Source organism: Mugil cephalus, chromosome 10 (assembly GCF_022458985.1).
Source record: "Mugil cephalus isolate CIBA_MC_2020 chromosome 10, CIBA_Mcephalus_1.1, whole genome shotgun sequence".
NCBI lineage: Eukaryota > Metazoa > Chordata > Actinopteri > Mugiliformes > Mugilidae > Mugil > Mugil cephalus.
This window is the reverse complement of record NC_061779.1, coordinates 8,051,153-8,074,388: the sequence shown is the minus strand read 5'-3', so window position 1 is coordinate 8,074,388 and position 23,236 is coordinate 8,051,153. Positions and strand designations below refer to the sequence as shown.

Genomic DNA, 23,236 nt, shown 5'->3' with positions numbered 1-23,236 from the left:
GCAAGCAAATAAAAAACAGATGCAAAATGAAAACAAACCAATTCTAAAATATCCAGAAAGGGAATGCATGTAAAAAAAAAATGGCAATAGAAAGATGCAAGAGAGGAAAGCCAGAGAGAAAACTACAGCAAAGCGACAGAAAACAAATTAAAACAGACATTCAAAATTACTTTAAACCAACTAAAATAGGTGTAAAGTGAAAACAACTCACTGCACAATATCCAGAAAGAGAATAAACTGACTAAAAGAGATGCAATGTGCTTCCAGAAGAAAGTAAACTGCAGCAAAAGGGCAAATAGCAACTACGAAGAGACACAACCCCATAAAAAAACATGTGCAAAATGACTCAAAATCTACTTACATTTTATTATAGTGGAAACAAATTACACAGAAAGAGAGAGTGAGAGATGCAAGGCCACAGTCAACAGAGCAAAAAGACACATAATGACCATGACATACCGAACAGCTACAAAGAGACACAAACCAATAATAAAGAGATGCAAAATGACTTGAAATTGAAACAGATTTGATGTTAAATCTTAAATTTATTCAAAACATCCAGAAAGGGAATCAAGTGAACTATAAATAATAGTAAAATATCCAGAAAGAGATTGAAAACAGACACAAAAACATCAACTACAAAGACTCATAGTACAAATTTTGTGGTAGTAATTCTTGTGTGTCTCTTTTCTGTCTTTGCGTCTTGCCTCCATGCAGGACAGATGGTGTCCTGGGCCCCTTTGTCTCAATCTCTGGTCCCTCCACCAAAAAAAAGGGGCGAGGTGTAGTAACGTTGTCTGCCACTAGAGGGCGCTAATGGCCCGGATGTATATTGATACGCGTATTACGGGGATGGCCTTGATTGAATACGTATGAACATTACTCACTTTTCTTTGTGGACTCGAGAGTATACACGCGAGGACCACGCCGCGCTTTGACTCACTCCACCACGGCACTCCTCGTGGCCCGGCCAGAGCATCCGACCTCTCACCGGATAAAAGACCGGCGACACCAGACCGGCGACAGAGGGACGGGGGTGAATCGACCGTGAGCTTCGCCTGAAGAGGAAAAAGAAGAAGAAGGAAAAAAGAGGACGAAGAAATAACCGAGTTCAGCATGTCTGGAGTTAAGAAGAGAAACTCGAATTCGTCGGCGGACAGGGAAGAAGAGGATAAGCAGGCGAGGGAGAAGATGCTCTCCGGCGGGGACAAGGGGTGCTCCGACCTGGATGGGACCGGGGCCGCAGTGGGAGAGGCACCGGGGAAAGGGATCGTCCTGGAGAGGAACATCACCCTGCTGAACGGCGTGGCCATCATCGTGGGCACCATCATCGGCTCGGGCATCTTCGTGTCCCCGACCGGGGTGGTGAGGGAGGCCGGCTCGGTGGGTGTATCCCTGATAGTGTGGGCAGTGTGCGGGGTGTTCTCCACCGTGGGAGCCCTGTGCTACGCGGAGCTGGGGACCACCATCACCAAGTCCGGGGGGGACTATGCCTACATCCTGGAGGTGTACGGCCCCCTGCTAGCTTTCCTCAAACTCTGGATCGAGTTGCTCATCATCCGCCCGTCCTCGCAGTACATCGTCGCCTACGTGTTCGCCACCTACCTCCTGAAGCCCATCTTCCCCGTGTGCCCGGTGCCCGAGAACGGGGCCAAGCTGGTGGCCTGTCTCTGCATCCGTGAGTATCCCGAACCCAGGTCGAACCGCCCCGAGTGGGGATGATGCAACTTTTTCTAGCTAGTGCACAAATGTGATTACACTTCCTGCTTCTCCTTGTCGTCAAATTGTTGCACGTGAGAGTATATAGTGATGAAAAAAACCTGCGTTGTTACATCAGCCAAACCAACTTTATGGGAAGTATTTTCTTCATGTATTTATTTAACACTCAATGGACACGTTTAAGTTTAATTTAAGTTGTACGTATGTAAAGAAAAATATTTGAATATGTATATGTATATATACTTATTTATTTTTTTGCGGCGATGTCAAAAAAATTGCAGGACGCAGATGTTTCCAAAAAGGAAGATGTTAAAATGAACTCAAATGTCATTTAAGTTATAATTCATTCATTTCAATTCAAAGTTTTAAATTTGACGTTTAATTTATTTTTTTGTCAAATTTTTCGCGATTAACAAAAAAAAATGCAAAAATAGATATTCCCACAAAAGTCCTGAATATACAAACAAAATACATTAAAATTAACTTATTATTAATTAAGTGACTTAAAGCTATACAGATTTTTTTTCTACTATAATTTTCTATCCCTTTTCTTTAGCCCGGCTTAAATGTAGTCTTAAGGAAATATGTACAAAAAAATAAAATAAAAATCTACTAATGTCTCATTGTATGTTTTTATGATATGATTTTAAAGCCTAACATTCATCAGAGTTGAATGAAATGAGGACTAATGATTTTCTTTTAAACCTTAACCAATAAATGTGAGTTTCATTAATTAACACGTGGTCTGCTTGGTGCCTCAGAGCTTAACAAGATTAACAACGGATTATTAGCTGCTTTAACCTGTTAGCGCCAGTCTCTGCTTGTACCTGTTGTCTTTGAGTGCCAAATACAAAAACTATTTTTCCCATCTCGCACGTGCCGTCTCTTCCATAAATACATAGTTGCACATGACCTTGCATGTGTGTCCATGTATGTGCGAGGGGACATCTAGCTACTCTGCTGCTGCCTAATCTTAGACCGAAGCCTAAATCCTGACTGAGACCACAGAACAAAGACGATGCCGCAGGGGCTCAGTTATATCTGTATCTGTTCCATTGTGCATGTCTCCGGTCAGGGTCAGGGTATGGCTCTGATCCAAAATTCTCCACATGCAAGTTAAAGTTAAAGTTCAATTTGAGTCGTTTATCACTGTGGGAAAAGTATATGCACAAATAAACGTCCAAGAAATAGCGTTTTGTGTGCGCACGCCGTTATGTGAGTTGGTGTTTCTAGCCTTTTACTGTACTCACCCTCTATCCCTTTGTCTTGGTCTCCCTAACACAGAGCCCCATTGTGCCGTCTCGTCTTTTGTTGAGGCTCTGACCTGATTTAGGAGCTTTGAATGAACCTTCTGCCTCAGTTAATCACTTTTATTGGGTTCCAAGGGAAGGGGTTCGCTGTGTGCGCCAGAGGACGTGGGTACCAGCGCTGTGCACAGGCATATGAAATGAAAAAGGACATTATTATTCTACCTGAAAACTTCCTTATTTTACCATCTTCGGCTCACTTTGTTTTGTGCCACAAAACACCCGCTGTTGGCAGACATGCTTTGGCCACTCTTTGCAGCACTTGGGAGAACATTCGCTGTTTTTAAATTAAGATAAGGTGAAAGGGGTTAAATGCAACAGCAACAACAAAAAAGTGACAGCATTAACGACAGTGCAAATGTTCACTGCATGTGTGAAGGGCACGACAAAGGGTTGTAATCCAACCACAGTGACAACCACTACAACCAATGACAAAGAAAAAAAGTGTTTCTGCCAAAACATAGTGGCATGTGGGCTTGTACGCGGTCAGGAACAAGATGGCGCGGTGTGGCGCCTTGTCAGTCTGTAGTTGTAGTGATGTTTCTTTAAGAAACCCAACAAAGTGAACTGCCTTTGTTGTTTTAGCCTTGTTTTTTATGTTTGCTCAAACTGGTTCCTAGCAAGTGTGGAAGTTGAACAACCTCCAGACGACACCTGATTCACGTTGCTTCAAACAAAGTCCAAGGTCTTCCACCGTGCACTGTACGTCTAAACACCGACTCCCATCAGAAAATAAACTTGTAGCATTGACACGGTCCATGTTGTAGGTGTGGTACTGTGGTGTTGTTTGGTATGTGGACGATGGTAGAAATAGTCTAATGTGTCTCTTTCTTATTCTTTTTGTGTCTCTCTTACTCTCTGTAGTCTTGTTGACTTTCGTGAACTGCTACAGCGTGAAGGCAGCCACCAGAGTCCAGGACTTCTTTGCCGCCGCCAAGCTTCTGGCCCTCGGACTCATCATCATTATCGGCTTCGTCAAGATTGGCCAAGGTATCTCGCACAAGCGCAGCCTACGTTCACACATGTCAACGCAAACACCACAGACCACAGATTTAAAACCACTGACCAAGTGAATAACATCAACAAGGTTGTCGCAGTTCAGTGTTCTGCTTGGAAACTTTTACACCTGGCATTCATTCGTGCAGATGTTACTTAGACATGTCGCACCCACCTAGACCAGACCATCCCACCCCATAACAATGACACTCTTTGATCAGCAGCAGCTATCCCCAGCAGGATGCAGTTAATGTTACGCCTGATCGGTGTACAGTTAATGTGACAGCAAATTCATTTAAAAGACACATAATCATATCACATGTCATAGTCCTGAAAGAGTCAAAGGACTCAAAGCACCAACCAAAAGAATTCGCCTTAAAAAAATGATCATAATAAAATTTCTGAAATGTTAATTTTAGAACATGCTTTAGGGTCGATCACATGTATCTAATTAGCGCTTACAATATTTACGCAGACACCAGTAAGCTAAAGGTCTCCTTAAAATTCACGGGCAAACAAAATATTTGGCTGTGAAATGTCTGCAAGTGTGTGTCACAACCCGAGACAGGAAGTGGTGATTTGTCCTGGGGCTTTTAATTCCTTCCTGACTGCACTGTGTGTTCTTACTCCACGTGTCCAAACGACATCAAATTTAACGACTCTCCATTGAAGAATCAGATTTTTAGTTGGAACGCAAAGCTAACTTTTTATCTTCTAAGTTTGTGTTGGATGATTTCTCACACTGTGTTTGCTCAAACTGTGCTTATCTCATCACGTGTTAGCAGCATCCTGGTGTATAGCCTTCTTTATGGCCTGTCTGAGTCATATAAAGACTCAAGCAGACTTGGTTTGGATAGGTAATATGTGTCTTTTACATGACACGACTTGGACAGACAGGACATGAGCTCATTGACTATCCAGAGGAGGCCTGTGCAACTAATTTTGGAGTTCACTGGGTCTTAGAGATTAAATCGCTGAAGTGCTAAATATCAGAGAGCACCTAATACCGCTCTGCTTTCTTTCAAATGATGAAAAGCTGCTTCGACAGGTCACTGCTGGTTTATTCCGCCCCTGTTGCCTCTATGTGTGTGTTCGCTGCCAAAGCCACGGCTGCTTCTCCTCCTCGGAGCTGTCAGCTGGTGTGTTCCTCAGACAGACGGAGCTGGTGATGATTGTAGATGAGCTAGAGAGATGTTGCAGGTTAATTTCTAATTGATAATTCTCTGTTTGAAGAGAAGCGCATTTGTGTTTCTTCTGTCTGGAGCAATGAGCCCGAAACGTGACCTCTTAACCTTTGACCTGACACCCGACTTTAACGGTACAATGCTCAGCCTTAAAATTCATCAAGTTTAAGTATACTATAGTAAACTACTGCAATTTACACAAATGCATGAGTTTAAATAAGAATAATAACAATATATGTATAGGGCATGTAGTTCAATCTGCAATAACATTGAAACATTGAAGTGGTGCCTCGCCTGTTAGTGGTTGGGATTTAATGGGCAGCAACATTTTGTCCTCAAAGTTGTAGTTTGAAGCAGGAAAAATGGGCAAGTGGAAGGATTTGAGCCAGACTAATGGTTCAGAGCACCAATGCTCCAGACCTCTCGTGGGGTGTTCCTGGTCTAAACTACTCCGAGGAAGTAAAAGGAAGATGAACCAGAGATGAACAGGGTTGTGTGAGACCACGGTTCATTCGTGCTTGTGCGTTGCTTACCTGAGGAAAACAGGATGAGGAAGAAGGCAAGTCAGTTGCAGATGCAATGTTCTGCTTGGAGACCTTTGGTCCTGTCGTCCACGTGGATGTTACTTTGACTCGTACCACCTACCTAAGCATTGCTACGGTCCATTTCATGGAAACTGGTTCAGGAATGGTTTGAGGAAGACTTTTATATAGCGCTTTTGTACCCATTGACTCACAAAAGCACACACATATTCACACACAAGTACCACACACTGGGGGTTCTTGCTCAAGGAACCCTCTGGTTCGTGGACCACCCGCTCTATCTGACGAGCCACAGCCGCTTCACATTCAAGCTTTTGACTTGGCCTCCAAAATCCTCCAGATCTCATCTCAGTCGAGCATCTGCAGGATGTTTGGGAGGGCCCACCTCACATCTTGCAGGATTCAAAGAATCTGTTGCTAACATCTTGGTTTCCAGATACTACAGAACGCCTTCAAAGGTCTAAAAGAGTTTAATTAAAGGAGGTTTATTTAAAGTTTAACAACTTCAAATAAACCTCTGCATGATTATGTAGAATTAGGTCGTCTGTCTCTATACTTTCTACAATCTGGCCACTATAAAACATTGAAAACTGGTAACTTTGGCTTTCCTAAAAGACAACCTAGACTGGCGCTGAGCCTTTTGTAAAGAATCAACCAGATCTCAAAGGTGTAACTGCAGCCCTAAGTTTCTGACTTCAGTGCGTTGGCATCCTGAGTGAAACAACACCCTGCACTGTTTGTGTAGAGGTCGGAGGCCGCAGGTCGTGGATCAGCTGACTGCCGGGCAGTGGGGGCCTCAACAGTGAGTGGAATTGTTCAGGTGTGGAGCCGACAGGGTGGAAGTAGGAGAGGGGAGAGTTAAGGAGAAGGAAGTTGGTAAATAGACCGTCGGAAAGATGTGTTGTTCTTTTTGGGAAGTTGGTTTTGCAGCAGCTAGAAGACACGAGCTGCTTTAGCTCCTCCAGGTTTTTACAAATCTATGGAGCACTGACCCAGTTAAATGAACACTTATATCAAACTTATCTAAAGTAAATAACAAGAGCTTTAACGCCTCCTCCTGCTCCACCTCCTCCTCATTCTCTAAGCAGGAACTGCATTCACCTTTCATTCCTCCTGATCTTAATCCACATAAGTTGAGAGCAAACCTCACCTTCTCTAATGCCTGTTTTGGTTTGTACCCGGAAGCTTGAAGAGGAATTCTACTCATTTGTAGTTGTAATCCTTTCTGAACCAATCGTTTATGATTTGTATTTAGTTTGATGCCACACTTAAATCATTTAGCTTCTAATGACTATTTATCTGAGACTCCTTTCAGTTTTCAGATAAAGACACGTGGCTGTGATTATATCAACAAAGAAAGGTTGTCGCTCTCCCTGGATTGTGATTGGTTGTTGGAGTGTGCCTTTGAATTGCCCCGTCTAAAAATGGGCCACTTTAGTATAGATTTATTTGCTGGTTGGTTTAGAAACTGGATGTAATGCAGTGTGGAGGGTTTTTGAGCAAGGAATCATTTTTTGTGACCAAGTATGGGACGTCCAGGATCCCAACCGGACACCAAAAACATCTATAAACCGTCATACTGAGAATATTTCAGCACCATTAGCACAATTTGAGTCTGTCAAAAAGCCAGTTTGAGGGTTAAGACATGATTTATAAGGTTAATTTTAGAACTGGGTTAAGGCAGTCAAGGCATTTAGATGTGAATGAGAGCGTGGAGGAATGTCTGTGGCTCGTAAGGCCAGAGATTAGAGACGAGTGTAATCTAATTAACTCCTGTCAAGTCCTGCTTCCTCAATCCGACAACCCACCACACTGTTTAGACTTGAAACACTCAGAAAAACTGATCTCGTGTCACAGTCACAGACCACCTGTTACAAAAGGACCTTATTGCATTTGTCTTTTATCTACTTACAAACCAATCATCCCCGACCTTGTGTAAATGTCACAGTCAACATCGGCCCAGGTGAGTAAAAAGGTGTGGGTTTGCTAAGAGGTCTGATTCACAGTCAGATCCCTCCCTTCTGCACCAACAGTCTTTTTCTGAAGCACCTTTGTTGCTTCAAAGTGAATGTTAAGTGATTTAATCCACAGAAACAAAGCTTCTTATCAAACGTTCACTCTGCATTCCCAAAAGCTGTATTGATTTATCCTAAAAATAAACTGCACATATGAATTAAACATTAACATACTCATTTTAGTTCAGAGGACACTACAATTTAATCTAAAGGAGGCTGCACCAGTAGCATGATAACCTATAAATGACAACTCCAGATGTTTGCCTTTGCTTTAATTAAAACATTAAAAAACTAATTATTTTGAGTTGTTCACTTCTGGGTCTCAGTGTTTTGTAATGGCGGGTTATTGCACAGGTCCGCTTTTGGCCCCCCGAGCAGTATTTTTTCCCGCCCCTAATCTAGACGGTTTGTAGCTCTTCCTAGCTTCATATCCTCCCAAGCTAATAGAAGCACTTCCTGTTTCCCTGAAGAGTTATTTCCTTTCAGGCAGGTGCAGAATGTACGAGCTCGCTGGACTTTGACTGTAGTCTTTGTGTGTTCAGGTGCAACTTTTTGGTCCAGACTCAGGCGACGTGAGGCAACGTTACCGGTTATCGTTTGGTAAAAGTGTGATTTGACCTCCAGGTTGTTACCTCACTCATGTTTGGTGACAAGTATGAACCTTGAGCCAGGAGTTGATTAGCTTAGCTTAGCATATAGTCAGAAGACAGGAGAATACAGCCTCCATGATAATGGTACACCAACTAATGACTAATGGCTGACCAATAAATTCTATTAAACTGTTTGAAACACGATAAACATATGTACCAAGCGAGCATAGTGGATCAGATGCAAGCAGCTAGCCATCTACTACTCTCAGGTTAATAATAATTTAATTCATTATTTAATAAATAATTAATGCTTTCTTATTTATCACAAGCCATATATGAGACAACATACCATGAAGAGATACTCACTAATTAACAAAATAAACATTGTTTGCTCAAATTGAGCTGAAAAGAAATGTATAAATATGAATTTATGGCTTCAGGATTTGAGGATATCTCCTTATAAAACCACCAACAAATTCTTTCTCTGCACCAAATAAATCATATATTTCCTAATGGCTTAAATTCTTTTACTTTTAAAGGGAAAAAAAAGCTACTAGAGGTGGGAATTCAGCCTTTGCTGGTACGTTTGTGTACCTGTGTGTGTGTTCTCCATTTTGCATACATATTTAATTCCTTGTCTGTCTCACTTTCACTGCCCGGCACCAGTATCATGTGACCAGCTGATCACAGAGTGTTTCCTGGTTAGTGTGGTGGAACAAAGAGAAAAGTGGAACAACTTCCTGTCAAATTCCTTTTAATGCACAACCATCATCTCACAGGACGGAAAGCTGTAAAGGTTTAGGACAAACCAGATGTTTCCCACTTTAAACCTAACGCAGAAGCTTCAAGATGGATGAGATGTTTGACAAGCTGAGCCAAGATTTGTATGCTTCATATGGCTTCGTCACAGTTTGTATTATTTTTTGTCTCAGATAAACTTGATTTAAATGTTATTTTAAACTGAACACACATGAAGTTTTGCTACTGAGACAAAAGCAACTGGACCTGTTTTGAATTGAACATGTTTGAAGAGCTGTGTCACAGCCACCAGCGTAACCTTCAAAGAGTTAATAAAGCAGATGTATTAATGAGTATAATTTACATTTAGACATTTGGGGAAAGACCAAGGTCAATATACCAACATTTCTTCTAGCGGGCGTTTCCCACACTGCACAGTGGCTTAGGGCCGACGCTCCCAGTACCAACACTGCCTGGAGCTGTTGGTTTAGCAACCGTCACCATGTCTGAGAATGTGTACGCATCGTTGTGGGGATCAAGAATGTGGCTCAGATCCCCGCGAACCGGCCACGAAGCTGGAGGTCAGAGAAAAAGAGGCTGTGATCAAGAACCAGTAAATCCTCTCAACGGCTTGGTCTGGGCCCTTGTTCTGCAGCAGAGTGTGGACCATCACATCAACCAAAAACAAACATCTGTAAAGTAAAGTGCAAGTCTCCAACTCGTTGGCATCTTCTAAGATATACATATGCAAATTAAAGCAGTCTTTGTGAACTTCCTCTGTTACAAATCGTACATTAAAAACATTTTTGTAGAAAGAAAAAAATCTGAATTTTATTAGTTTATTAGTTTCAAGATATTAACCATTGCTGTGATGATTGCACGGTAGGTTATTAATCATTAAAATTAGTTTAAACCTCCGTTGTTGAGATAGACATAAAGTTCCTTGGAGATTTTGGAGATTTCCACCCACTGGATTCTGAATGTACGTTTAAGTTATTAAACCACAGACATGTCTCTGTCCTCCTTCGTTTGGCCTCGTCTTTCTGTCTGCTGGCTTGAGCCGTCCACGCCTCAGGCCGTCCAAAGAATTCTTCGGTCACGGATTGAACGTCTCAGCCGGTCTTAACTCCCGCTAGTAAATCTGCAGTCCTTCACTGATCCACATACTGAGACGGATTTAAAACCAAAGACATGTTTTTTGTTTGGTTGGTGTGTTGTTGGTGTAAATACAGGTCATTGTTTCATTTATTGTTCCACATCTTATCTGAAGATAATCCATTATTCATCCCACAAAAGTAGCCTGCCATAACATTATGACCTAATATTGTGTAAAACAGCTGTGAATCATCAGAGGATGGACATGGGTCTTCTGAGGGTGTCCTGGGGTGTCTGGAAACAGGATGTTGTTAATGGGGGGGTCTTTGGGTCCTGTGGGTTAAGTGGATCATCCCACAGATGCTTGATCAGTTTGGAATCTAGTGAATTTTGAGGCGACGTCAACACCTTGTGCTGTTCTTGATGTCTTTTGAGTTGTTCCTAAACGATTTTTGTGCCTGTGTCAGGCTGCATCCTGCTGTGTCATTGCCTTAGGGTGGGGGTGTCTGGTCTAGGTGGGTGCTACATGTCTAAGTAACATCCACACAAATGTCAGGTCCAAATGTTTCCCAGCAGAACATTGGATTGTCACAAGATGGTCGATGTTATTTACTTCTCCTGTCAGTGGTTTTAATGTTGTGGCTGATTGGTGTAGATGTACTATGTACGTAACTTAGTTATATAACATATACATCATCCCAAAACGTTTTATAGTTTATGACATTCCAAAAAAATGTGTGTATTTGGATTTCTTCTCCATTCTCCCGTGTTTGCCCACATATTATGTTATTGTTAATTACAATGTTTACTCTTTATTTTAGGTGTAATAAAAAGTCTAGTTAGGTTCCTCCACATTTCAAATGCTTGGACTTTTTTACTTCTTTTATGAAGCAGTCTCTTCTTCCACAGCCTTAATCCCGTTTTGTCTTCTCCAGGTGAGACGGAGGACCTTCTTCCAGAGAATTCCTTCAAAGGGTCCAAGAAGGATTTTGGCAGCATCGGCCTGGCGCTGTACAGCGGCCTGTTTGCCTACGGTGGCTGGTGAGTTAACACAACTACACAACCTGTTCGACACCCATTCCCGAAAGGAGTAAAATGATACTGTCGTGACAAGATTCCACCAAACTAGTACTACCTTTTTCCTCTTCAGTGCTGTCTGAAAGTTAATTGTGTTTTGGCTTTTGGCTTTTGTCCTTTTTCAGCTGCCTGCCATTTTTGAGCCAGCATATACGACCCTATTTTTTTATGGCGTGTCCTGCATCGTCAGCACTAATCACACAGCCGCCGATGACTTCTCAACACGTTGAATTGGCAGCAAATCGAGTTGTGATCACCCTGATTGGCTGTTCAGCTTCAAGAACCAGTGATATCTAAGTGGTGAAAATCCCAGCTTCCCAGCCTCCCGGCTAAAAATAGCACTTCCTATTTCCCATTTTACTACAGTGAATTCATACTACTGCCACCTGCTGGTTTGAAGGCTTAATCCCTTGCAGTCGACTTGAGGCAGCATCACAGCTGGCTTTAATTGACGGTAGTTCATTGATGTTGACCTGCAGTGGTTGCTCAATTCATGTTCGGACCTGATTAGATTAGCTTAACTTAGCTTAGAGCCAGGTAGTTAAAAAGTACACAAACCGGCTAGTGCTGAAGAACAACTGATTGCATTCTTTGATTACAGTACGAACACATGCTGCTGTGTGATAAGAATCAGCTTTATCAAAAAATGAAAATCTGAAAACGAGAAGATATGTGATCCTATCTGGACGGTTTCTTAGAACTGAAGAAACAACTTGTTGCAAGTGTACTATTTTTGGATTTACTCCACCTGATCTGGATGACCGACAACCTTCACAGAGACATAAGTATCAGTTTTGCCGGACACTATCTGACTGTTTCCTCCTGTTCTTCTTCCAGGAACTACTTGAATTTTGTTACTGAGGAGATGATTGACCCTTACAAGTGAGTTGCACACAGTGAAACATTATTTTTTCTTAAATGATAGATGCGTCCTGTACAGCCAAAAGCCGTCCGCGCTCTAACTCAGACCGTTGTTATTTGCATGTCGTCCTCAGGAACCTTCCTCGCGCCATCATCATCTCCCTGCCCATCGTGACGGCCGTGTACGTCCTCACCAACCTGGCTTATTTCACCACCCTCTCCCCCGATCGGATGCTCAACTCGGAGGCTGTGGCCGTGGTGAGTGGACAGACTCTCAGTGACGATGTTTATAATTAACTTAGATCCCTGGGTAAATTAATTAGGCACCTCTTGACTTAATTTTTGGTGCCAGGTCCAAAGTAACAAGGACACAGGATTGTTTTTCGGCACCTCCGCATAGTTTGCACCACAGTTGTCATGGCAACGTGAAGAAAAAGGAAAGGAGGATGATGAAGATGGAGATGTAGATGAGGAAGCAGAAAACAGGAGGAAAAGACAGAATGTAAGGAGGAGAGGAAGAAGACAAGGAAGAGACAAAGCAGAAGAGGAAGAAGGAGATGGAGAAATAAATGGAGAAGGGAAAGAAAAAAGATGGGAAACAAGATAGAGAGGAGAAAAGGATGAGAGGGGTGTAGAAGACAGGAAAGTGGAAGGATGTTTGGGGAAGAAGTAGACGAAGAATAGAATAGAAGGAGGAGATCAAGACTGATGTGAGAAAGTAAAGAACAAAAGATGGAGACAAATGATAGAGAGGAAGATGAAGTATAGGAGAAGAAACAGACAAACTAGGAGGAAAAGACTGATGTAGAAATTGAAGAAGACGGAGACAAAGAAAAACATGGAGAAGAGAGGAAACAGAAGAAGAAGACGATGCACGACAGGAAGAAAAAAACAAGGAAAAGACTGAGACTGTGGTCTATTCTTCTTTATAAGTTAACTTTTTAAAACACGCTGTTCTTTCTTAACAGAAATTACTTGTTCCTCCGCCTTCTCTTGTACATTTATTAAAATTATTTATCTCCTGAATACAACATTTTTCATCACTACCTTCAACTGTGACAGGATTTCGGTGACTGTCACCTGGGCCCCATGGCGTGGATCATCCCCGTGTTCGTGGGTCTGTCCTGCTTCGGATCAGTCAACGGTTCTCTGTTCACGTCGTCCAGGTAACACATATGACAAATACACAAAGAGTTCAGGAAAACGAACGCCGCCCGAACAGAATCTTCAAGTCAACCAATTATTAATTTGTGTCCTTCATTTCCTCCCAGGTTATTCTTTGTGGGCTCTCGGGAAGGTCACCTGCCCAGCCTGCTGTCAATGATCCACCCGTCGCTGCTGACCCCGCTCCCCTCACTTATATTCACCGTACGTTCTCTTATTCTGCGGTTTTCTACCTGCTGCAACACAGAAATCGTGTCGGCAATACGCCTCGATTAATGTGGTTTAAAGTGAAATGATAAATTAAGAAAGAAAAGGCATCAGTTAGGATTATAAAAGCAAAAGTTCGCAACAGATGTGACAAACTCCAAACACAGATTTGGAAATAAAGCAATCACAGTCTGCGCAAGAACAAATTTACAGAGCCGAGCGATTACAGTGTCAACACATGTCAAACACAGACTGATAGGACTACCTTAAAATAATATAACCAAGCTGCTTTCTCATTCATTTCTGAAGAGAAAGGACTTAAAAACATCAGGTCCTGAAAGTAGACACTGAGAAAACAACCAAGCAAATGAAACAGAAATATTATTCTTGTGTGTTTATTTATTCCAGAAAATGTGCATATCTGTGAGTTTGCACCTCTAGGATTACAAATTTCAAAGGTCAAATTAGAGTCCATCTGTTCTTAAGTGTTTCCGATCAGTGTAATGTGACCCAGGTGTCATTCACTGTCTTGTTTTGTGTATTAAGGCGCTGACAAAAAAGTCCAGAAAAAGAGTTGTTGTTGCTCATCAGCCTGGAATACGTCACAAAACCACCTCTAATTTAAGTCGACTATTCCCGATACACACATATTTTACCGCGGTTAAAAACAACCTTACTTCCTGCCAAAGCCCCTTTTAATAATATGACCTTTCTTCAACCCTGTGGTTTTCTCTATGTTAGAGAACAGTCTCTAACATCTCAGCTCCGTCTTCTTTAATTAAACAGTTTTTTTTGCTGCTTGTAAAATGAAATCCAATTAAATGCATATTCTCTGACAAATACGCTATCAGAGATAAGATAAGCAATATTTATTTTTTGCATATCTAACTTCTCCTGCTCTGTCTCCAGTGTGTGATGACTCTTCTCTACGCCTTCTCCAACGACATCTTCTCCGTCATAAACTTCTTCAGCTTCTTCAACTGGCTCTGCATCGCCATGGCGATCATCGGGATGATGTGGCTCCGTTATAAGAAGCCCCATCTGGAGCGGCCGATCAAGGTGAGGCCACGAAAACACGCCGTCGCTCGTTTTGCCAACTAGCCGCGCTGCTAATGAAGAGGCGTTTGATCTGAGCAAATGAGGCCGAAGTGCAAAGACGGTTACAGATCTAGAGAGACAAGCGGCCATTGAAACCTTCCTTTTTTCGTCTTCCATTGACTCCCACTCAAGTTAGCTTTGGCAGCAGGAAATGTTTCTTCTTTGTCTCATGCGAGCAACAAAGATCCATTCAGCCCAGATGAACACGTCGCAGATTAAAAGACAGAACTGGAGCTGGATGCTCCTGGGTAGTGCTTGTTGTTATAGGGGTTTTGATTCATTTGTCTTTTAAAGGGCAAATGAAACGTACGCTTATTGCTCCTTGCACTGCGAACTACATCTGAAATAACACCTTTGCTAAAGTCAAATAATAACAAGCTACTAAAATCAAAGATTTAGGAAGTTTATTTTTTGTCATTTCCGCATGGAAGTGGCCATTTTGACGTGACGTACTTGACTACGCGACTGGGTCGGTTGAATCCCTCTGAACCCAGTTAGAAATGGACGAGGATGAAATGGAAAGAGATCTTGAGCCCAATATAAATCCTAATGGTTATGTTTTTGAAGAAGTGGTTTGGAGAGAAGAGCGTGTTGGTAACACTACCTGGTGTCGGTGTGGCGGTTGTACACCGATGCCCACTCTTTCACTGTCTACCCCTATGGGAATCACCAACCCTATAACATCACAAGCCACCGTACGGCAGGATGGCGGCATCCATGCTAAAAAAAACAAGTAACAGCCGCTGTATTTTCTCCTTATAGGAAAATATTTGTTAATAGTCTTATATATTGTTGATAAGGGCGAAACTTAATTGAGTGCTTCATTTCCCCTTTAAGCAAAAATAGTTTGTCTGTGATTGGTTAATTTAAAGAAACTGACCTGTCAACTCAATGTAATGGGAAAAAGACAAAGAGCCTAGACCAGACCAGACCAGACCAGAACAGACCAGACTAGACCAGACCAGACTAGACCAGACCAGACTATACCAGACCAGCCTATACCAGACCAGACCAGACCAGACCAGACCAGACCAGACCAAACCAGACCAGCCTATACCAAACCAGACCAGCCTATACCAGACCAGACCAGACTATACCAGACCAGACCAGACCAGACACAGAATACCAACAAACAGACCAGACCAGACAGATATACCAACAGACCAACCAACCAGCCTATACCAGACCAGACCAATAACCAGACCAACCAACTAACCAACACCATACCAGACCAGACAACCAGACCAGACCAACAGACACCTATACAACCAGACCACTATACCAACAGACCAACTATACCAACCAACAACCAGACCAACCAGACCAGACTATACCAAACCAAACCAGACCAGACCAGACCAGACTATACCAAACCAGACCAGACCAGCGTATACCAGACCAGACCAGACTATACCAGACCAGACTATACCAGACCAGACCAGACCAGACAGACCCTGCAGGACTCATGAAACACAGAGCTACTGTTGCTCTTTGTTCTCATATCAGTTTTCATTCATATGTGTGTGTGCGTCTCTTATTAGGGAGGCGAGAGGTGGTGTGAAGGGAAAGAGGCAGAGAGACGTGTTGGTCCACTGGAGGGACAGTGGCAGCTCTGTCTCTCAGCTGACCTCTGGTCTCTTTCTCCCCGTCTCCCACTGTACTTCGTCCTCATTTCTTTGTCTGTCACATTCTTGCTCATCAGCACATTTTGCCTCAGATCCGCCAGAGAATCACAACACGGTCACATTTCTTAATTAATATGCATGTCCTCGGGGAAGGTAATTGATGAGCGTCTCGTTCCGAAATGAGCAGCAGTGACGACCTGGATTCTTCCTGTGCGGAAATTATCCACCGAATTCCATCTTCAACAATGTCTGATCTTTTGTAGTTGTTTATTCTAGGTCTGCCATTAACCAGAACTACAGCAAAACGTCCTCTACCTCTTCTGCCTGTGTCAAACCTGACATAGAAGAAAATCTGGAAAATCAAGTCGATCAGACAGACATTAATGAATTATGCAAAGTGGATGTTTGGCAAGGTGGTAGTAAGAGATCATCATTCAGTATTACCAGCTAAGTTCGCACAATGCACATGTGATCTAGCCTTTTGTGAATCTCCACGGGAGGAAATTTTGTTTATTTAAGATCATATTGGAAGCGCAGAAACCTCCAATGAGGCCTGACATGAGATTTCACTTTCTGGTTTCATCCTAAACGTGTTTGATGTGTCAGTTTTCTGTCCGGGCTTGTTAAGTTCCTCCTCATCAAACCTGGAACTTAAGATGCACTAAAATAAACATTGTGGTTAGTAGCGTGAAGATTTACCTGAACTGGAAAAGGCATCAGACTAAAAGTATGAGAACACTTCAAATCATATTTTTCCAGCAGTGATGGATCAAATGTAAGGATCATCTCCAGCTGTGCCCACAACAGAAAAAACAAAATGACTTGAAACTAAAACTTATGTAGTCACTGGTTGAACATCCACAATATTTTACCTCCAATAAAATAAACCGTAAACATATACAGAATAAATATACAAAAATATAGGAAGAAATAGCCACGTGCACTCCTCTTTCAGCTCATGGTTTTGGTTTTAATCGTTGCTAACTTCATTGATTTGGCTCCTTTATATTTGCGAATAGAGGCTGAAAACGGGGGAAACAGCCTGACTTTCTGACAGCGTCCCTCTAGGCTGAGTCCACACATGTGTTGCATTTTGTTTTAAGGTCAAAGAAAATGTCTCAGTAGCTATGTGTCCATCACAATTTTTCGCAATATAAAAGTGTTATTTCTGAAATTTCAGTACAAGTACAATTGCGCTTTGTACGTGTTTCCATTGAAACGTGTTTTGAGCTGTAACTCTCGTAAAGTCTCGCGGTATCCCATAATAATAAATCTTAAATTCTCGTCACGTGAGACTTCACTTTGAAGAAGATGGACTTCAGATGAACTGGTCACATGACCGCCTGCATCATCTCCATCGTTGCCAGTGACAAAAATGGAAATGCTCTTTTGCAACTTTTTCATGAGAGCGATGTTTTTCGAAGCATAGGTGTTTCCATTGAAATTTAGGTTTTGCTAATTTTTAGGGGGAATGGAAATGCAGCATGTGTCTGTCTCCTTATAGAATGTATATTACTACAGTAAAGAGGAGGTATGGATCATTGTTTTTATTTATTTTTATTTTTTTGTTAACCTTTCCTTCCTCCTTTCATGCAGGTTAACATTCTGCTGCCGGTGAGTTTCGTTCTGGCCTGCTTCTTCCTCATCGTCGTCTCCATCCTTAAGACGCCGTTGGAGTGCGGCATCGGCTTTGGCATCATCGCCACCGGGCTTCCAGTCTACTTCATCGGGGTGTGGTGGCAGAACAAACCCAAGTGGCTGCTGAATGGAATCTGTGAGTGTAACACCCGTCTACTCTTATTTCTATCAATTCTATTTTATTCATGCAATTTATTCAAGATGCTTTTTTCAAAACCACAACTTGAGACATTGCATAAAGAACGTAATCTTTGTCCAACAGAAACGTCCCATTCTCCGCGTTCACTCTTTTTCTGCGTGTGTTTTGCAGTCTCTACCACGGCCTTCTGTCAGAAGATGATGGAGGTTGTGCCACAGGAGTCGTAGAAGGGCCTCTCACTTCAGACGCTGGTTATTCAGATCACACAAACACTGACCTCTGAGCTCGGGGCACCACAACAGATGAAGCTTGTTCTCTGCTGAACCATTTTCACTCCACACTCTCTCTTTCTTCCTTCCTATCTCCCCCCACGCCCTGTCTGCAAGGATGCAGATAAGGACCTAACGAAAGCATCTGAAGTGATGCTGTCTTTACTTTGTCATGTTACTGATATTTTTTTGGGGCGGGGGGGTTATTTGACTATGTTTAGTCACTACCATTTGTAGATTTCTATGCGTTTTTATTTCTGTTTTTCGTTTTTTATGTAAATACGTTCCATGTCTTTCTCAGTAGGAACCTGTTGTATTTAGCATGTCGTGCCTTATGCGGCAAATGAAGTGTCATCTGCAGTGGCCGTTACAGCTGTGAGTTTTAAGACCATTTAGGAGTTTATTTTCGTTGTGAAACAGGGTTTAATAGCTGCCAGGATTTTTTTATGAAGATATTTCATTATTTTTGTCCTCCAGTCGTTACATTTCTCTGGTTTTAACGTCGCTGCCGTCACCACTGCTGACGAATGCATTCCATCAATTTATTTTGTGTGTATTTATATATATATATATATATAGATATATATATATATATTCACCATCTGACTAAAGCGCTCAGAGCAAGAATGAACTTTACACACAAGTTTTTTTCCGTTAAGTTTTTGTTCAAAGTTCGTATTTCATGTTTATCTGTGTGCAGTCTACTGATGTCGCCTCACAGGGCGTCCCTGTGTGCTGAAGTTGCGTCATGTTGATTTAAAATGACAAATTCAGACAGAGATACCAAGACAGGGGGGGGAAAAAGTGGGTCAGAATGTGCTACTGTTTATTTTTTGAGGGTCAGTGATCCTCACGTTGGCTTTGGGGATCAATGTGTTAGCGTACTGAGCCTGGCTCCCAGAGCGCCGTTATCACTCCATCACACCAAGAGTGTTTTCCGAACTTCATACTGTCGAAACAGACAGCGACAGGTTAAAGAGAAGAGACAGAAACAAACCTGATGGTCATTTTTTTTATAGTGTAGCTCATGTGTTTGTGTGTTGCGTGACTGTCTGGGAAGCAGATGTCGTCGTCTGACGTCTGAGATGTCTCTCGTTACATGATCATTCACGTATGTTGTGGAGGATCGAAAAGGGGGGGAGGAGGGGATGAAAGGTCAAGGGGTGAGCGAGGTGGTTTGGAGCACATTTTCCAATAGCAGTATGAAATTTGAGTTTTTATTTCTCATCCTTCTGCTTTGTTCACTCCACATACAGTGACGGTTTAAAAAAAAACGAGAGAGAGAAAAGTTAGTGCTGTATTATTAACAACGACCGCCCTCCTGGCAACGGACCAAAAGTTACCACGGTAGCAGTCTCCATAGAGACGCGGCATCACTGGATGTAGGAGGGGTTAGTGTGTATTTTTTTTTATAGATGTAGCCTTTTCTAACACTCCAGCCATCGTGCACCCAACACGATGGAAAACTAACCTGAATAGGACAGTAGAACATTTATTTATTTATTTTTTAGGACTATTGGATGTTTGTTGTCATTAGTCCCTCTAATTTGTTTACAGGGCATTTTGTCAGAAAAGTGCTTTATAAATAAATCTTGAGTTTTTTTTCCACTCTTGTGTTCTGTCTGTCGTGTTTTGGTTTTTGTCTCATTCTTTCCCCCTTTATTTATTTATTTATTTATTTATGTTGAATTTAATGTTTGGACAACATCAAAATATAAACTGCATCAGCGGAAGTTTTTCATTTTCTGTGAAACACTATAATCAAAATTTTATCTAGACTGATGTCAATAATTATGGTGCTCAATCACATCTACATTTCACTGTTTTTTTTTTAATTATTATTTTTGTTTTTAGACACTTTTTCATCTTCTTATCACCGATAAAAGCCCTGATAAATGTGCAGCGAGTTACCGTACGTTCATCATGCAGCAGGAACAATAATGCTAAATAGAAGCTAATATCTGCGTGATGTATAAATATCCTCTTCAAACTGTTCCTCAAATGGCCACTAGATGCTGACTCCAGGACACAGGCTGCTATGTTAATATGTTGGACTTTACAGCAGAAATAAACATGTTTACATCCTGGTACAAATTTTGGTCTTAAAAGCTAATTTCTTCGTTCATGACAAGTGTACACGTGTTAATTCATCATTTTTTGTGTCATCACAAATGGCGACTGCCAGAGATGCTACACTGAGCTTCACAAACGTCACAAAGCAATGGGACTACACAGGAAACCTATGAGGGGAGGCCACAGAGTGTTCTGAATATTTATATTAAGTCTCTGGTGTATGCTAATGACGATAGCAACAACTGATTGTGGTGTTTGTATCAAGCCCTTAAGTAGCCAGAAAGAATTATTGAAACCATGAGGGACATTTTACCCTGAATAATCTGTGTTTTAGAATGGCCGCTATCTGTTCAAACGTTGCTCACCAGCTTTAGCTCCACCTCTAAGCTAAGTTTAGAAGTAGCCAAGATGGCGACGACCAGAGACGTCACATAGAGCTTCAAAAAATTTACAAAGCGATGAAACTACTAAATTTATAAGGAGGGTCACAGTGGGTTTGTGCATTTTAATAAAGTCTATGGTGTAAGCTAATAGAAACAGCAACAACTAATTGTTTGTATCACATGACCAGAAAAGTAACAGAAACAACAAAGGACATTTTATTCTGAACAATCTGTATTTTAGAACGTCCACTGTCTGCTCAGGCATTACTCACCTCTTCACCTTTCTCAAATTCCCACTGAAATTATTTTAGGAATATAAACAGTGGAGTCCTTATTATTTTTTTTTCAATATCACTTTCTCTTACATAATGCTAAGAACAATACATGCCACAAAAACAGTAACTCAGCAACAGGTAAGACTCACTGCCAACATCCGAGTCCTTCAACACGGGCTTCTGCCAACAGCCAGCAGCTGTTTACTTACAGTGTAATACAGTAGGCGTCCTTCTATGGGTAACTGGTTTCCATGTTGTCCTTCACTATGTTTGACATTTGAACTATATATAACTTGCAAAAAGGAGAGTGTGATGTGATAGCAGTTTTAATTAATAAACCAAAGATTAAAAGCTACATTCTTTAAATAACCTCACATTACTCATTTAGTAAATGATCTCTCTCTTTAATCTCAAGTTTATTAATATATGGTCTCGAGATAACAGCATTAAAACTTTCATAAGAATTAATTATGCCCCATCTGTGATTTCAACGTATATGAATGCCATTAAAACATAAGCTGAGATAAATCAGAATCATTTTAACTTGTGTTTATGCCGCATTGAGAAGTACTACCTCTGCATGTGACCCATTATTAAACTATAAATAAATACACAAAGTACTGTGTACAACTGGAGCAGCAGGCTGCCAACTGCGCAGAGTGCAGGGGCAGATTGTGAGTTAGTTGCTTGTTCAAGGACTCTCAGTAATAAATGTGAAGGGCGCATTGTTTCTGTAACGATTAATTTGTAGATCGGCCAAAAACTTCTGTTCCCATACCGGGAGTCGAACCCGGGCCGCCTGGGTGAAAACCAGGAATCCTAACCGCTAGACCATATGGGACCGCTGAGCTATGGTTAGCATGCTAACTAGCAGATGCTACACAAGGTATGAAAATGCTAAGTGTCTACAGTGTTAGAATAGGGAAAACCTGTTGTTCCAACGCACAAACACTATTTGTAAAGAGTAATCAACTGGATTGTCACAGTCAGTAGGATTCATTAAATCATCTTTGAATAACGGAAAAAAAGTTATTAATTATAAAAGTTAAAATGTTTAATTATAATTCAGTCTTCAGTCTGTCCACTAGCTTGCTGCTAGCACGGCTATAAACATTACTTAATTATATTATTTTAAATTGCCTCAGGTTGTGTAGAAGGGCAGTGAACACAAAGAATAGCTGATGTTCACATATTCTACTATATACTAAACGTTTTATACAGTATCCCCCAAATACTTGTTGAGATAATTCAGTCTGAACTGTATTAAGATTTATTTGTACAGTCTATGGTCTGGACCAAAATAGCATTCTTAAAAACATTTAAAGAAATAATGATGTTTATTCTTTTGTGTGCGAGGCTGTGGTGTTTATGTATAGTTTATGTATAAATATGTAAAGACGGAGTAAACTTAAAATATCATTGTACTATGAATCCTTATTGGTGTCTCTATATATACATATTTATATGACATTAAATTAAATCTGTGCTTGTACATCTTTTTTGTAGTCAGAATACACTACATAGAGGAAGAAAAGTGTTAGGTAATCAGATTTGTTCCCCCTCATTGTGCTGCATATCTGGAGGGTTTTTTCAGTTTTCCTTTGCATGTTCTCACACTCCTCGGCAGCCTGGGTAGAAAAGCGCTAATGTTCAGGTACTCCAGAAACAACCAAAGACTTTCAAGTAGTCGGAAATTCCTGCATCCCACTTCTGTGCCCGGAAGTAGGCCATAGATGAATGGATGTGGGAAGCCGAGGCCTCTGAAATCAGCTTGGGATTTTTACAGGACATTTTTCTGCTTTGTTGTTTCTGCAGAGGAGAACTATGAGCACAATGGCAGCTTCTGTGCTTCTTCAGCTTCTCGAGCCCAGGGACATTTTGAATCTGCTGGTAACGCCATCTTTATTTTCTCTTAATTGTTGTGAATTATTTTTTCAATTTTATTTTATCTTTGAAAATTAATAACTAATTGCACAATGTAAATGTGGTCTAATAATTCAGTATGCTTAATAAACATAAATAGGTAAATAAATAAACTTAAATTTACTCATTAAACTTATGAAACTATAAATCAACTATAAATAAATATAGAACATATTAAAAATTATTTACAGATAAAGTTTGACATTAAGAAATAGTATTTAACAAAAATACATTAACATAATTAATAAATAATTTGCTTGGTGCTGATAAAATTAGGGAAAAAAATGGAAAAGTGCTCATTAAACATAAGATGTTGAA

At 41.2% G+C, this 23,236-nt stretch overlaps 1 protein-coding gene and 1 non-coding gene across 2 annotated transcripts; one reads left to right on the top strand and one right to left on the bottom strand.

Moving 5' to 3' along the window:
- The first annotated feature begins 368 nt into the window (after positions 1 to 368).
- slc7a5 (solute carrier family 7 member 5) lies at positions 369 to 19,872 on the top strand. The gene is made up of 10 exons (XM_047595997.1): positions 369 to 1,678; positions 3,891 to 4,016; positions 11,122 to 11,227; positions 12,101 to 12,145; positions 12,259 to 12,382; positions 13,187 to 13,290; positions 13,396 to 13,492; positions 14,405 to 14,554; positions 17,815 to 17,992; positions 18,167 to 19,872. The coding sequence occupies exons 1-10, from the start codon at positions 1,117 to 1,119 to the stop codon at positions 18,220 to 18,222; spliced, it is 1,548 nt and encodes a 515-aa protein (XP_047451953.1). The 5' UTR covers positions 369 to 1,116; the 3' UTR covers positions 18,223 to 19,872.
- Positions 19,873 to 21,764: 1,892 nt separating this feature from the next.
- trnae-uuc lies at positions 21,765 to 21,836 on the bottom strand. Its single transcript has one exon. It is a non-coding gene; the product is annotated as a tRNA-Glu (tRNA).
- Positions 21,837 to 23,236: the final 1,400 nt, after the last annotated feature.